The sequence below is a fragment of the Lepisosteus oculatus genome, chromosome 2 (genome assembly GCF_040954835.1).
Source record: "Lepisosteus oculatus isolate fLepOcu1 chromosome 2, fLepOcu1.hap2, whole genome shotgun sequence".
Taxonomy (NCBI): Eukaryota; Metazoa; Chordata; class Actinopteri; order Semionotiformes; family Lepisosteidae; genus Lepisosteus; species Lepisosteus oculatus.
The window spans coordinates 68,393,691-68,411,237 of NC_090697.1; the positions used below are offsets into that span (position 1 = coordinate 68,393,691).

At 43.1% G+C, this 17,547-nt stretch overlaps 1 protein-coding gene across 2 annotated transcripts in view; it reads right to left on the bottom strand.

Annotated features, from left to right (window-relative positions):
- Nucleotides 1–2,318: 2,318 nt before the first annotated feature.
- LOC102689647 (tetraspanin-15) overlaps nt 2,319–17,547 on the bottom strand; it is a 79,044-nt gene continuing 63,815 nt past the window's right edge. For both annotated transcript variants that reach the window (XM_015344585.2, XM_015344520.2), the window contains exon 8: nt 2,319–6,304. In XM_015344585.2, the coding sequence (XP_015200071.2) occupies nt 5,975–6,304 (330 nt within the window). In that variant the 3' untranslated portion in view covers nt 2,319–5,974. The remainder of the gene's footprint in view (nt 6,305–17,547) is intronic.

Genomic DNA, 17,547 nt, shown 5'->3' on the forward strand with positions numbered 1-17,547 from the left:
TGTAATAGTTACTCCATGGACACCCTTGTCTCCAAGCTTGAGCCCCATTAAATATCTATGGGTTGAGCTGGACATCTAGGGCTCACGGACTTGTAAACAGGCACAGACCTGCCTGACCAGACTCTGTGAGAGGAATGGGGACAGAATCCTACGTTACAGTATCTGCAACGTGGCAGAAAGCACGAGTCACAGATTTACAGCTTGTATGCTTTCAGGAGTGACCAGTAATGTTCACAATAGAACCCCTGTTGCCGACAGATGTTATCCACCATATTGAATTTACCTTCATTATGTCTGTTTGACAAGCAGACCAAGAAAGAGAGTGGCAGAGGTAGAGGAAGACAACGATGGACAAAAAGAGATAAAGACAATGTGGAGCAACAAACAGAAACAAGGATGAAGAAAAGTTCAGACTCAATTCCATTGACATGGTCATTATTTGGGTATTTGCTAAGGGTTTTGTACGCCCCAGTAACTGAAGATACTCTGCCATATCAATATTACATACAAATCCATTATCTGGGATCTGACTTTTTAAAAAGGAAACTGGTTTAAATGATTTCCTGTCTATACAGTTCCGTCTACGTTTCTCGGTCTGGCTGCACTTTACAGCACAGGAGACAGAGGCAGCATGCTGGACAGAAATATGCACAAGATGCAGGAACTGTTAAAGGGCTAATGCTGTCTCCCTCACATCTGCCTTGAGGGCAACAGGCGTTTTGTATCTCAGGGTGCTGAAATAAGCCAGGGTCAGTAAGAGCAAACGCACACAACCGATCACAAGTAAAAAGGCTACCAGGAGGAAGACCGTAAAGGGGATTAACAAGAAAGAGACAGGAAATGGGAGGATAAAAGAGAAAGTGTCAGGAACACAACAGGAAAACTAGAGGGAATGAGACTATAATATCAAGAGAGATGGAGGGAGACACTGACAGCTGGAAACAAAGAGTTAATGCACAACAGTGCACAGTTAGCAGGCCGGAGTCAATCTAGGCTACAAGCCTGGTCTTGCGCCGTCACTTCTGTGAAATGGCTCCCCCGCCCACCCCGAATAGCAGGTGCATATGACAAAGCATACTCAGCTGTGAAATTCAATTAGAAATCCTCCCAACGGGAACGGCCATGCCAGTGGGTTTGGGGGCACACCAGCTCATCGTGACACGGGCTTCCCGACAGTGCCAGGGCCCTGCCTCCTCCTGCGGCACACTGCTCCTGCTGAACCGATCCACTTGGAAAGTCAACCCCTGAGGGTGCAGTTTTAAAATCCAGGTCTCCATACAGAGCATTAGTGTGATTACAGCCTTACTGCACACTGCGTGGGTGAACTCATTACTCTCCATTAATTGCTCTATAATTATTTTAAAAATTGTCTCTTAATCCCTCTGAGCCCCCGTGGTGACACAGGATGTACTGTTGTAAATGTGTGCATTTTGCATCATCTGTACAGGCTCTGAATAAGCATTTATGGAAGTAATAGGAAAATTACCCTTTTTAAACCCCCACAAAGGGTTTTCACTTTTCAATGACTTTCACCACAAAGCCCTCATGAGTTTTGTTCAAAACAAAGTTCAGACGCACTGCTGCTCTTTAGCAAATATTTTGCTGAGTGCCAAGCTAAATGAAATTTGACGTTTCGCATGCCAGCCACAGAAGGCATTCTCTTCCCGTTCTGTTTACTGATCCAGTAACAATGACCATTCAGAGGTTTTTCTGCTTGTGCTGTGTTCCCCATGGTCCTGGCGAGACCTAAGATTCTGTACATGTCCAGTAGGTCATCTTACACAAACTACTGTATTTTAAGAGACAGGGAGCATTTATACACTACTGATCAGTTAAGCAAGTTCAAATTAAGAAACTGAGGTTTTTGAGGCATGGGGGATATTAAGACTTTTCAAATGTTTCCTGAAATACTCTGATCAAGTGATCACCATTAATTTGTTCACAACCCTGGCAGGTTACTACCAGAGCCCCCGTTCTGGTGCTGAAGACTCCTGCTCCAGGTCAAACCTTCCACCTCTTACCAGAAGCACAGATTCCAAAACTACACTGAATGAAAAAAATACAGCCTATTCTATTCCAGAACTACATTGTGTCTTTTGAACTTCAAAAATGAATCTAGCTTCAGAAAGTGGGGGCATTTCTCTTAGGCCTGATACGACAGCTGGAGATACTTCTGGCAATATTAAGAGGTTCCTCACAAAAAGTGACAGCGTTGCAGTTTGTGTCTGTTTTGTGTGAACAGATGCCATCATCACACTGCCCTTCTGTGGTGTCAAGACGTGAGGGCAGACTGAACCATACCTCCGTCTGGGCCTTGTTCATAATGTTTCCTTTATTCCAGATTTTTCTCACAAATTTCAAAAGAACACAGAAACAGTACTTCTTTAAAAATCCCTCAAGTTGTTTTAAAAAAAGAAAAGCAGAAGGAATGTTAACAAAATAAGATCTCCAAAAAAATCCCATTAGCCTGAACACGGACAATGTCTTACTGACAATAGAAAAAAAACTACACTGTTATACAGTGCTTCAAATGATTCTGGAATAAAATTATAAATAATAAGAATCACACTGATAATTTGCATTATTTCTTGCCCTCTGCAATAGTTCAACAAAAGACACATTACACAGTATAACAGAGCCTCACAGGAATGGACACTAGTCTGTAAGGAGGTGAATGAGGACAGACATGCACTCATGTCACTAAGTAACAGCTAAACAGGAGTGCCAATCGGCAGGAGACTAGAGGATTTTGAACACCTTGTGAGACATTTAGAACAAAAGAAAAACGGCAGTTTGGTGTGGTCAGGCCGAGATCCGTTTTCAGCGTTGGTACAAAACCAACCGACCAAGCCCAGATGTGAAGGAAGAATTTAAGATGCAACACAAAAAGCCACCCATTCATCAACCTGTCCTTCCTTGTCAAGGAACTGCGCAGCAGCATGTGGATGATCCTGAAAGGAAAAACAGCTCCTCTACTTCGACAGCCGCCCAGTCCTGAGCAGTCAAGGTCTCTCCACTTGTGTCACTCACTAGCTGAAGAGCTTCATATCAACAAGATATTTAGCAGTCACTTTTCTCCAAAGTGGCTCTACACAGAATTGCAGTTGGACAGTCCCTGTTAATACTTTTCCATCTCTTGGTGGCAAAGCAAGCCAAAGTCTGAGCAGGAAATCAAACAGGAGTTACCTGAAAGTGCCTTTATCTCAACCACTGAATCACACACCTAGACTCAAATGTTACGTTCAAGGAAGGGGAAGGGAAACTTACTGGCCCACAGGCACTATTTGGCATGCATAAAGATCTCTCCTGTCCCGTTCATTTTTTAATCCAGTGGATTTAATTTTTTTTAAATCGCATTGGAACACAGACTCGAAAGCATTTTGGGAAGGCCTCCATCTTAACATAGTCAGGACCTGAGCTCGGCTGTCGCAAGAAGTGGAAAGCAGTGATCGCATACATCTGGGAGGTAGGAATATCACTTCACATGAGCAACAGGGTAAGAGTTACAGCACAGAGTGTCAAGAGATGACTAGAATGCACGATGACCAAAATATAAAGAATTGCTACATGAACTTGACATTTCATACAAAATGCTGGTTGAATAAGCAAGACAAAGGTTGATTGTATCAGCTCTGGCTGAGCCTCACTTTGGATTTCAAGTAATATACAGTATATGGAGACTGCAAGATGGCGGCACCCATGTTACAGTGATATTTGCTACATACAAGCACTTTAAAGTCTTTACATTGCACTGAGTTTGCAATTACATTTTACCCGTGGCTATCCAAACATCCATTTAGAGAAAGCTGCTTATTCCTGGAAAGGATCAGAAATATCGCCAGACTACGACCTACAGTATGCTGTCGCTAACTGTTGCTGAAAAGCTGGTCAATACATTTGTCTTCTCTCGAATTGACTACTGTAATTCTCTACTCGCTGGGGTTTCTAAATCCACATTGAACAAACTTCAGTATGTTCAGAATTTGGCAGCCAATATCCTGACCACGTCTAATGCAAGTGATTACATAACTCCTTTCCTGGAGTCCTTGCACTGGCTTCCCGTCAGGTTTCATGTCGACTTCAAAGTCCTCATGCTCACTTATAAGGCTCTCTATAGCTTAGCACCTCAGTACCTGTCAGAGCTATTATCATCCTTATCCCCACCTCTCAACCTTCACTCTTCTAATTCTGGTTTCCTACCTGTCCCCCAAGCCTGTCTACACTCTATGGGTGACAGGGCCTCCTTCTGTTATGCCCCAAAGTTCTGGAACTCTATTCCCTTAGGCTGGAGTTAACCTTCCCTAAACTCCTTCAAATTTAGACGTTTTTAGAAGAGCCTTAACTGGTTCTGTTACCCCTTTGCTACCTACCGTACCCCCATCTACTATTTCCTCACATTACAGCTGTTCTGTAAAAGGCTTTGAGAAGCCACCTTTATAGGCGCTTTATAAAACAAAGTTTATTATTATTATTAGGGTCACAGCAACAGAAAGCCTTCAGTGGAGGTACAAGTCATCAAGCAGGACCACACCCTGGATGTGACGCCGGTCACTCGTCAGCATCAATTTAGAGAAACCAATTAATAATTGCACATGTGTGAAGGATGGAGGAAATTGATACGATTGTGGCTTTCTCTTTTTCTCATAATCTACCACTTAGGCACATGCATAAAACGCTCTCTGACATGTCCGAAATGACATACTTGGGAGTGAAAAGTCTCAGCTTACAGCGTGTGCTCTAGCCAGCCCCCACTGCTCTGAGGTCTTGTGGGAGTCAGGAACAGGCTACTCAGTCATTTTGTTGAAACCAGTACCTTGACTTCTTTAAAGACACATCTGGATGAGCTCCCTGGATATACTAGCTACTAACTATATAACAGGCCAGAGAGGATGAATGGCCTCCTCTCTTTTGTAACTGTTCTGAAGACTCTTCTCCAAGTGAGCCCTGCAACACTGAGAGCCTCGAGGGTCTTCCTCCAGTCCAGATTCATAAGCTCAGCCTTGACCACGTACCTTGAAGAGCTCTGGATTAAAGCTCCATCCTAATGCAATTCAAAGACACAGGCACGACCACAATGTCTGATCTATTAATAGGAATGAAGGCAAATTATTTTTTTTTTTCCTTTTCTTCCTTTCTAAAAAAAAAAGTCAAACTCATTAACACCCGTCTGTGTCACACACATTCCCTTTTTAGAATCACTTAATTCTAGGAAATGGCTTTGATTAAATTGACAGCCCTGTAATTATTTTGGTAAGGCATTTTTTTGGCATTTTTAAAACAAGTCAGTTGTCCACTAGCATAAACAATCAAGTCCTCCAGGTTTGAGATTACTCTTCCCAGCCTCAGTTTCAAGGCTGACCTGAAAATATTTGCACCTTAAGTGAATTAAGTAGTGATGTTTTATAAAATATCACTTTATTTTATAAAATATTTCATAGAATATTTTATAAAATCTCACAACTCTTAATCTTCTTAATCTTAATTTTCCTAAAGTCTCAAGATTGCATCAGTTATTTTAGGCTTCCCTGTAAACGTCTTCACCTGAGTGATAAGGGAAGAAAATAAATTAATTAAAACAAACTACTAAGCAGGGGAAGGTACTATACTACTACATTATTCATATTAAAATAGCAATAAAGCTTATAAAACTATTAGAACATACAAACACAAAAACATCAGTGCAAGAAAGTCTTCTTCCCTTTTGGTAGCTTTTTGAAAAAGCAGGGAAATCAGACTCTCATCGTGCAGACATTTGATCCATTTCAGTTCTATGCAGGCTGCTGTACAAATTGCCCACAATTAATATCACTTCATATTTTGTCTGTGCAAATTTATTCAAAATAAGCGACGTGAAATATCCAACTACATACAGTACAAAAGCCTGCAGTTTGTAAAAGCTGAAAAGGATCAAAGGGAATCTTATTAAATTTCCTGAAAATGCTAAAATAATAATAAAAAAAACAAGTCCAATTCTCTAGTTCTGTTTTTCAAAGCCTATGTCCACTTCGTCAAGCGCTGGGGTGTCCTGGGACTCTGAGAGTGGTCTCTGGGTCTCGGTACACGATGATGGGACACTCTCGATGACAGGATATGGATCAGGTTCGGGGTCCCAGGTCTCAGACTCCGGTACCGGTAAGTATCCGCCATCCCGGGGCAGACAGAGGCACCAGCCTGCCCCAGAAAGGTCCAGCTCGCTGTACTGGATGCCAGACAGCCGCAGAGCCCGGAAATCCACCACATCAAAGGACTGGCTCATCTCCACTAGCATGTTCCAGAACAGGCAGCTCAAGATGATCCCAAAAATCTGTGGGCACAGAGGAAAGACATCATTTGGGTAACGATACAGCTACCTGGAAAAGTAGGGGAGCCAGACTCGGGTGTTTCTGATGCTATTCACTCCACTCTGGGCTCTCAGTCACGCGACGGGTCTTTCTTTTTTGAGTAACTGGACAGAGGAGTGTTTTTACAGAGAGCCACCTCTTCAGTCAAGAGCACCAGCTCTGTGTCCAATTATACAATATACTGGAAATAATGCAAAACATTCACAAGCTGTAACAAAGAAAATGAATTCACTGGACTGAGGGAAACCAAATTTGCAAAAAGAAATAAATAAAAAAAGACTCAAGGACAAGATTCTCGTAGCTGTAAAAATGAAAAAATTATATGCTTCTACTTTCAAGTTCAACATTATTATTTTTCCAGGTGAAGAGAAACCTGACGCATAGAGATTGCCAGAGGGGAAAGAATTAATCGCAGACTCTCATCCAGTAGGGGTCATCACTGGTTACACATTTCTCCCTTGATTGCCAAGAACCTCAGCCACATACTGAATCTAAGGTCTGGGGCACAGACTATTTACATACCATGAAAGACCTTACTGTTGAGGATCAATCCATTCTAGTATACATTCAAATGGGACGTTCGAGACAATACTGGTACCTCGTGGATGGCCATTAGAGGGCACAAAAACAACACATAGCACTCCTGCCCATGTAGCACTGTACGGTGCGTACTCCTGCTATTGATATATACAATCCATCTACAAGTATGTACAGCATATGTGATTGTACAGCCATTTGATTACGTGCTATATTTCTTTGCTCCAAGATACACTTCCAAAATATGGTCTTTATAAGCATCCGGCAATACGAGAGAACAAGCAAACAGACCAGCACACACCAGGCAACAGATGAACCACACCTGTGGCGTCGCTAATAAAGAATAAGCCAGTCTCTTTGTCAGCTGTTACCAACCAGCACTGCAGCCAAGTGTCCCCTGCTGTAATGGAAGACATGGCTGCACCTCTAATACGGGGGGAAATTCCAGATACAGGTTTGTGGCACGTGCACATATACATTTGCAGCATTTCTGCTATGGCTGGCTGGGGTTTTATACCACAAAAGGTGGCGTGAGAGGTTACAAACCACACTGCACTGCCTCCTTCGCGCTTCACCTAGCTGTAAGTATTCATAGCGCAGGGGGAGGTATTTATGCTAAACGTGCGAACGGAGACCGTGAGAGTCCTGGGTGGACTGCAGCATGCGCACCATGGCTACAGCCATACATTTCAACAGAGGTAAAAATAACATTCTAATTTCATTCTAAACCTCTTCCTAGCTTCTGAAAGTATGAAAATTCCGGTGGCTCATGCTGTCCATCAGGGGGTAGGGCATGACCCACAATCCCTTTCACCTACTGCACCCCGATTAGATCTTTTCCACAGAGCTTCACTCACTGAAGTACATTTACAATCCTCTCTTCGCTACGCATTCCTACTTCTTTGTTGAATACTGTACAAGAAAAACATAAATCAATACATTCTATATCAATAATAAGTTTCACAGCATAGCTGAAGTCACCCCTAAAGCGTGTAATGTCGATGCACTCGTCTGAGTGAGGATGCAAGGCATCTCGGCACTATGACCGCCGACACCACTCAGTTAGCCGCCACTGAAGCCCATACTAATTGGGAGCTGAGTGACAAGAAGCAGGATGTTGGAACACCCTGGTGCCTAGAGAAACACCAAATCCCAAGGAAGGTGACCCCATCTTTATAAGACCCAACAGCCTGCTGACACATTTGGGCCTAATTAGCCCGCTTTTCAATTATTTAAAATGGAGAAGCGAAGGAAAAGGACTCCTGCTTCCACCTTGAAGGTTTTGTTTTACATCTCAAAGCGCCACCGAGAGAAAGAAAATGCACTCGCCTGCTAAGCTCCAGCTTTCCAGCACACTGCACAAAGGAGAGAGAATGTGCTGGAAGGCGATAAAGACGCACAAGCCCAGGTAAACACAGCTCAAGTCCCCCAGTCGGAGGCTGGCGTTTTTTTTAATAATATAAGAATTAAAAAAATCAAAGGATTTTTAAAATTAAATAGAAGCGTGGCATAGAAACGAGATTTCCATGTTGTGTTTTCACCCTTTAATAATATAGCTGGCTGGAGCTGAATGAATGCACGTCTGTTTTCTGCCACCATTGTTTTCTATTTTATTACTGGCTTTGAAAACACTGTGACTCCCTCTCCACCACACACATACGCCATCCATTGCATACAGCACAGGGCTGGAGCATCTCATCTTGCCAGTGAGATATCACTTGAGGACACTGACAGTGGGCAGCTCACAGGGCCTAAACGAACCAAGACAGGAATACAACAGTGAACAGCGCTCGAGACCCTCTTGATTCATCTACTCTGTAACTGGTACTGCATGCTTAAAACCTCTGTGTTGGATCTGGGACAGAAAGTGGCACAAAATGTTCTAGGTTTAATGCAGAATTTATAATATTGCAATATTAGAATAATACAGTAATCTTAAATATCGGCATGGGTTTTACTCAATTCCATGGACTATAAGCTATAGGTTGTGCTCAGTATTGTGATTAAAGCTTTACCTTCATATGGGTGTAAGTGGATACTACATATGCATGTATTTACTGTAGTCATGTAAATATGCTGGCTTTTCTTTCTTTACTGCCGTTACAGTTCTACCTGTGTTTTGAGGTAGGAATTGTTGTCGACATTGTGCCATTTAAACCATCATTCTCTTTCAACCCCCTGGTGATGAATGTGGGCTCATTTCCTACTATTGCAAAAGACCAGTGCAGCTATTAATAGATTTGTAATGGATTCAAGTGGGGGGGGGGGGGGGAGATAAATGGAAGTTGGAAATCCAGAAAGTGGGAATGCTGAAGGTGGAAAAATGAATGGCATTTGCGCCAGCATGCTCTCTGACAGTCTAAGAAGAGACACTGCTTGGTAGAGAAGGCAGGTTTATCAAAGAGCACAAGTGCTGTCGGGAGGCACTCTTCAACAATGACATGATTTCACCTTACAGAAGCAGCAGGAGAACAGCATGCTGAAGAGGCGCGCTCAAGGACTGTCACTTTGCCAAGAGCAGGAGCTGTTACATGAACTTCTCATTCAGCTAACAGAACAACCCTGCCTTGTTTTGGAATCAAAGAGAAACAAACGGTTACAACCTAGCAATTACGGCTGAGTCAGAGTCAGAGAGAGTACACCATTCAAATTAACAATGGAATGAGGTCTCTGGCACTTCAGATGCTTAAACCACACCACCCACTACATAATGAAGAGCTACAGTATCTAAATGAGACCCAGACCTCAAACAGGAGTGCCCATATATGTTTGTTAAAAGGAGAAGCAAGACCCCAGCTCTGAAACAGCATGCTTATTAACTGACACTCACTCCAAGTCCAACATCTATGCCTTTTAAATTATAATATATACATAGGATCTATCTACTACCCTAAAGCTCAACTGCCTTTTTCATACAGACAGGGAAGTCTGTGTGATTCCTGGAGTGGTTTGAAATAAAGATAGCTCAAGCACAAAAAAAATGACTTTTTAATGGGGTTTAACTTATGGAGACACACCCTGATTATTTTTGATAATGCTCTTAGCTTATACTGACAGGTCACGTCAATCCAAACTCATCTAGGAACTAGAGTTTGAAGCAGTGCGTCTCCTGTAGAATGGAACTAGAGTTTAGCATTTCTCAAAGATGGAAGCACTGGGCAAAGATTGATCTTTAATACCTCAGTCCTGCATCTGGTGGCTCATCATGATGGCCAAGTAACTTTTGCCACAGGATACTATCATCTGGGTGTGAGTCTGTCCAGTATCTGGATGGGAGACCTCCTGGGAAATCTAAGGTTGCTATTGGAAGAAATGTTAGTGGGGTCAGTAGGGGGCAGTCACCATGTGGTCTGTGTGGGTCCTAATGCCCCAGTGATAATGATGGAGACACTAAACTGTAAAAACGGTGCCATCCATCAGATGAGACTTCTGAGGTTCTAACTCTCTGTGGTCATTAAAAATCCCAGGGCGTTTCTCGAAAAGACTAGGGGTGTTAATCCCGGTGTCCTGGCCAAATTTCCCCCTAGCCTTTACCAATCATGGCCTTCTAATAATCCCCCTCTATGAACTGGCTTCATCACTCTGTTCTCCTCCCCACTGATAGCTGATGTGTGATGTACTGGCGTACTTTGGCTGCCATTCCATCATCCAGGTGGATGCTGCACATTGGTGGTGGTGGAGGGGAGTCCCCATTACCTGTAAAGAGCTTTGAGTGGAGTGTCCAGAAAAGCACTATATACATTTAATAAAACCACAGCTAAAATAGTTTCTAAGAGGGAAAAGTGCTATGTCGTTTTATGGCTTGAAAACACAGATAAGATGATCAGAATTCTGTCATAGGAAGCAGAGGTCATGAATGGTACTCTTGCCTGTTTCAGGCTTGCTTGAACCTTCCTAACTAAATGAAAAGATTTTGTGTTTGAACATCTGTTTGTAAGAATTCCTATACCAGAGTTTGCTCTTCTGGAAAAAAAACACAAAAAATACTCTGGTGCTAATTCCAGATCAAATGTGTGGAACATAGACCCGCAAGGGCTAAAACACCAAAAACATCTGTTAGATCAACACCACAACAGACGCTGGGATGTTCATAGCTATACTGAACTCTTCCTCACGTGATTAAACATGAGAATTACATGCCCTAATGGTCTGCTAACAGACTCAAGCTCCAGTTCTTGCACTGTGCTGTCCATTTTCTGCTTGAGTGTGAAGGTACACCAAAGCAGATGTTAAAATATTTTGCCTGAGGAACGGGCAACTGACGTTTACGTGCAGGAAATATATATTTAAAGTGCTTTACATAAATGAATTCATAAAGTATTGCAATAAAGCAGCCTGCAGTCAATATGCTTGATTTTAAAGCAGGACAAGTATGCAAAGCAAGTCATTTTAAACTCCAAATCCCATTACACTTAATTTTAAAAAGTGCAGCTGGTCTGATCTAGCTGAAATTCTCAGAGCTGTCGAACCATTCCAATTAAAGACGAATTCCATTGCCACCCTCTGTTCAAGTCAGCGCTATTCGTTTGCATGTCAGCAAGCCTGGAAGAGCCCCCTCAAGTGGGCATGCAGATGGCAGCTCCCTGAGCCGAGCTTGGCAGGTGCAAGACTTCGGCTTGTTCATCAGCTGGTACTCAGAAGCAAATGAGTGATCTGTGATCATATTGGCAGCTGTGCCCTGGCACTAGGACTGATGCAAGCATAGCACAAGGGCTACTGTGCATGCATGCCCATGCGGTGCAGTTCTGGCCAAGCCGGCAGAAGGGCTTCTCCCGTCTTTCTTGGCCTTTCTGGCATTGAAATGATGCAGCAATCTAATAAGTAACCATGTGAAGTGTTTAAATCTACCGTGAGAATTTGCATAGTAATAATAATAATAATAAACATCACTTTATTAACCCTTTACAATTTCTTGCATTAGGAATTATCTTTTCGCATACTCCAGCTTGCTCTCCATGAGATACACAGATAGGGAGAGAGCCTGGGGTCAGAGCGCAGGGTCAGCCATTGTACAGCAACCCTGGAGCAGCTGGGGTTAAGGGCTTTAACGGAGCCCAACGGAGCAGGATTCCTCTGCTGGCTGCGGGATTTGAACCAGCAACCTTCTAGCCATGGGCGCAGATCCTTAGCCACATAGCCACCGCTCCACCCCAAATAACAGAGAGCCTGAAGAAGATGGGGAAGGAAAAGAGTAGCACAGAGTGGGACTATATCACAAGACCAGACAAATGTCCTCGATCAGAAGGTGTTTCCACAGGTGAACAGTGCCATTATGTGATTTGTTTGAACAAAAATTATATTTGAACAAAAATCAGTATTGTTCATTCCCCTTTTCAGGATTGGTTAGGACTGCTAAGTGCTAGCTTTTTAACAAGCTGTTCAGTCAAGTACATTCCTAGCTGAGAAGAGTTTTAGCAAACAGCAAGACAGTGCTGTGGCCCATCAGGACCACCCAGGCCTGCTCACCCCTCCCAATTCTTTTAATCTGATTGTAAGAAATTCAGCGAACCACAAAAGATTGAACTGGTCCAGTTAAGACAAGAACATCCAGGTGCAGTACTTTAAAGTTGCAGGTGTTGGTAGTTTCATTCTAATATGACATTTTATTCCTGATGATCTCTAAAGAGCTTTACAGGACCCTCCGGCCAGCTGTCTGTTAAGACCAGGTGGGGCTCAGTCTGTGATCGTCCAAACTGAGCAGAGCAGATCTGCTATAAGACACAGAGACTGAGAAGGGGGGAAAAAGGAGGAAGAGCTTTTGCAGTTTTGTGCTCTGCCTTGAATCAAAATGATACACTGACGATCATCAGACTGTAACATTCTGGCTCGTCACACAGCAGCACAGAAATGAGAGCTGAGAGGGAGAAAGGGAAACAAGGAGAGAAGATTGGGCAGGAGGGAATCACAGGGTGGGGGGAGAGAAAAAGAAAAGTGAGTGTGGGGAACAAAATCCTCTGAAACAGACAAAAAGAAAGGGGAGAGGGAGAGAAAGACGGGGAAATAATTTTATGTTGTTGAAATTCCAACTCCGCAGTCAGTAAAGCCTGAACCCCCAGTGTCTAGGAATGCATCTCTTGCTCCAATGAACTTTCAGAGAAAAACAAACTAATGTGCGAAACCATACAGTGAGGAAACATTAGCAAAACAGCACTCAATTAGGAGAAACTGGGTTTTGTCTTGCCCAGATAGCTCTAGAAAAATAACAATGCTTCTCAATCTGCAGTCCTTCCAGTCCAGTTCCTTAATTAGCTAGATACAGTATATACAGCATTTAAGGACCTAGTTGTAGTAAAACACTGCCATGGAGAAGCACTGAAGGGCTGTAAACTGGGTAAGCCTGCTCTAAAACATCAGTGTAAGACTCAGATGGACAGAAGGACATGCTTTTTACTTTGAATCCTCAGAATTACATTGTGCAATAGTGAACAGACTTTAATGCCACAGTGAATCTTTACCCTACTTATACTGCACACCTAGAACTGACAAGATCCTGGGTGAATAATACCTCTGTTAATGCTCCATGTTTAAATGTCTGTTTTCCAAACTTTGCCTACTACAGACTGGGCATGAGAGAACAGAGCACAGCAGTATTTCCCAGGGCCATGTCAGGACAGGACCGCCTAAAATCAGAGGAGGGATCCCTTTCTGGCAGCATGGAAATAGCTCCCTCATGCCAGCTGACAGTAGGCTGGATTGGCAAGTATGCCAGTAGTACCTTTCCTCCAGCTGGCACTTGAAAAATGTGCATATTAGTTGGCACGGTTACAAGAGGAAGGCAATGTGATAGAACATGATGTCTGGAAGAGACTCGAAGTTTTGAGTGCACAAAAAAGTGCTTTCTGGTCTACTATGACAAGCATGAATAATAATTACAGATTCGGAATTCTGCAGGTAGGACCCCGACGAGGTCGTGGCTCTGTGGTTAAGGATCTGCGCCTGTGACTGGAAGGTTGCCGGTTCAAATCCCGCGGCCGGCAGAGCCTACTCCATTGGGCCCCTGAGCAAGGCCCTTAACCCCAAATGCTCCAGGGGCGCCGTACAATGGCAGACCCTGCACTCTGACCCAAGATTCTCTCCCTGTCTGTGTATCTGTGTCTCCATGGAGAAAAGCTGGGGTATGTGAAAAGACAAATTCCTAATGCAAGAAATTGTATAGGGCTAATAAAGAAACATTACACATTACATTACATTATTATTTGTCACACAACAAGTGATCACGTCACTCATGTCTTGGAGTCCTTGCACCTGCTTCCTGCCAGGATATGTTTTCAATTAAAAAGGCTTTCTGCTTACCTTCAACACTCTAAATGACTTGGCTCCCCAATATTTACCTGATACTGTACAGGTAACTGCAAAAATACAGGAAACTCTTGAGTAAACAAGGGATACAATGTATACAGAAAGCAGGTGATTATTACAGTTGTGATTCCTGAGTTAATTAAGTAATGAACATCCCACCATACTTTGGGTCAAAATGCTGAGCAGGGCCAATTGCTCCTTATTTTGGCTACCATGAATCAAAGAAGAGATCTCAGTGACTTTGAGAAAGGGGTGATTGTTGGGACATATTTGACAGGAGCTTCAGTGATGAAGACTACTCCACTTCCTAATGTTTCATGAGCAACAGTGGCTAAGGTGACATGGCATGGAAGACATCATCATCTAGGGGCAACTGTGGAGGAAAGTGCCAACTCCTTCAGCAAAATGTGCATGCATTGGTTTGAGATACAAAGTAAAACAGACAAGCAACTCTGAATAAAATGATAGCAAATGTTAATCTAAGGTAGTTTCATCAATCACAATCCATCGAGAACTTCATAGAGAGAGATACTGTGGTCAGATTGTAGTGCATAAACCCCTTATTACACATGCACTTTTGCAAGTAAACTGGTGCAAAGACCTGGCAGCTGACTAGTGAGCAATGGAAAAAAGTCATATTGCACTTCACCTTGCTATTAACAAGTACATATGTGGCACACTCCCAAGAGAAACCTACCGGCTCAAGTGCTTGTTTTCCCACAGTGGAGAGTTCAGGCTGCCCTGTTATGGTTTTGGGTGTATTTTCCTGGCATGGTTAAGGTCTGCTCAACCCCTCAGAAGGAAAAGTCAATTCCAATAAATATAAAGCCATTCTGAGGAAGCTTGTTCATCCTAAGGTGAGGCATTTCTATCCTGATGACAGTGGAATCTTCCAGGATGGCAATGACCCCATCCACGGGGCACCAGTGGTCACTGAATGGTTTGATGAGCATGAAAAATATGTAAACCATATTCCATGACCGTCCCAGTCATCAGATCTCAACCCAAATCAACACTTATGATGAGTGTGGAGTGGCACCTGAGACAGCATTTTCTACCACCAACAAAACTTCAAATGATGGAATTTCTCGTGGAAGAAAGGTGCTACATCCCTACAATAGAGTTCCAGACACTTAGAGAACCCCTGCCAAGGTGCACTGAAGCTGTTCTGTTGGCTTGTACTGGCCCAACACCCTATTAAGACAAACTATGTTGGCGTTCCCTACTGCATATGAGTCTGCTGCCCTCTATGAGACCTTAGCTCATTATGTCTTCACTTGTTCACCTACAGTCTATGGGTGACAGAGTTTTGAGCTGCTATGGTCCAAATCACACACTCAGCCACATTGGAAACTTTTAAATCTAGCCTAAAAACAGAATTTCTCTAAAGGGCTTTCAAACGAATGTTTTATCTTCTGTATCGCTTTTGTTTTCATGCCTTTGTAATCTTCCTTAATGTGACTTTATACATAATGTTTTTTTATGTATTTTGAAGCACTTGAGATGACTACCTTTCAAGACAGTCCCCCCAAAAAATAAAGCTGTATCGTCATCATCATCACTTGGAATTAATAGCCGAGAGACATGCCAGATGCCCCTGGGACCCTCCCTGCCAGTTCACAAACACCCCTAATCAAGAGATTTGTGCTCGCAGCCCCTGAGAGAATAGATCTTTTTGCAAAGCCCTTACCATACTGTAATTGAATGACAGATGGGGACTATTTGTGCTCTGTTTATCCCACATCAAAGTGATAAAACTTGCTGTAAATAAGATGTCTAAAATTGCATGGTGAGTTCCTTCAGGAAGGACAAAGCTGCAATTTGGGCCTGTGGAACTCGAGCAGAGATAAGCTGTGAGGAATGCCATCCATCACTGGATGCGGGAAGGGCTCCAGTTCTTCTCACTGGTACCAGCAGCCTGATACCACACTGCTATCGTCGCCCTTGTCTCTGTATTCCTTTTCCTTTCTGTTTTGTTCTTCCAATTGTCTATCGATTTTCATCTAGATAAAAATGCGCAGGAGAGGCATTACATGCTGTAGCAACACTTATCTTAAAGACTACAAATTGTTTAAAAAAAAGGAAACAAACCGAGAGAGACAAAGTGTCGTGTGACTGAACAGAGGCAAAGGCAAAGAGGCAGGAAAAGTCACAACAAAGATAAGAGATTACTGGGATGCTGTTTCACTCCACCTACACTGTCTTGCTTTCTCTTCTTACCTAAAACCTCTGGTATTTATTTCAGTGAGATGCAACAATCAAATTCAGTAGCTGTAAATTGTTGTACAATTGTGTCACGGATTAGACATCACTGCACACATGAAGAGTGCAGCCATCCCTGCCCCTCCTGGGGTTCTGTTCTGCTCGCCTGTGAGCTCTGCTCCCCTCCATAGACAGTGGATAACTCCACCATGCCAGAAGAGAAGGGACAGCTTTACCCTTTTCAAAATATTAGAGGGGGGTGACATCATTCTGAAACTGGTTCGGAGGATAAGCCCTGTTACACACACGGCCGATATCCGTCACCTCCACACGAGGTATCCAGAGCAAGGAGAGAGGTCACCTGTGGATGACTCTTCCTAAATACCCTGAACCATCTGGCCAGCAGTCATTGCCGCTCTGGCACCCTTCCCTCTCCTTTTCTTCATACAGTATGAAGCTTACCACTGCACGTCCACAGGGCTGGCGTGCGGCGGTAAACACCACTAAGGCACTAGTAAGCCCTTTGTAAGTGCCACTTAACCCCAAGAATGGAGTTTTAAAGTTCTCTGAGGGCTGGGGAGGGTGGCAGGGCTGTTACCTGGGCTTGAGATAATAGGTCGTATCCTTAGACAATGTTTCTGTTATGTGGAAGTAACAGACGGCACTTTTCTACATTCAACGTTATCTGCCAGGTGCTTGTCTGGTGATGAATTTAATCATTTTAACTTCCTCTGTCACTTCTGCAGCTTTTGATAATCCTCCTATTTTGGTACATGAATAGTTTACTAAATTAGATCAATGATATTAACTAGAGTGGTGATCCTAGCACAGATCCCTGTGGTACTCCATTAACTACGTTGCTCCAATTTGAGCATCCAGCTCCTGTCTCCTATCTCTTTTGAACTTGAACTTTATTGCCATATGTACCCGGTACATGTACTGGTACAATGGAATTCTTACTTACAGAAAGTCTCTCGATTGTTAAGACAAGTGTAAAAACACAAACTGCAGACAGTGCATCAAGGCAATATACAAACAAACTAAATAATGTACAAGTAAACAAGTAAAGAGTTTGAATGTAAACAATGACTGGAGATGTGCAATAAATTAGAAATCATAATGAGGTAGACGGTGTAGGTGTGGTCCGAGGGGCATGGCTAAATGTGTT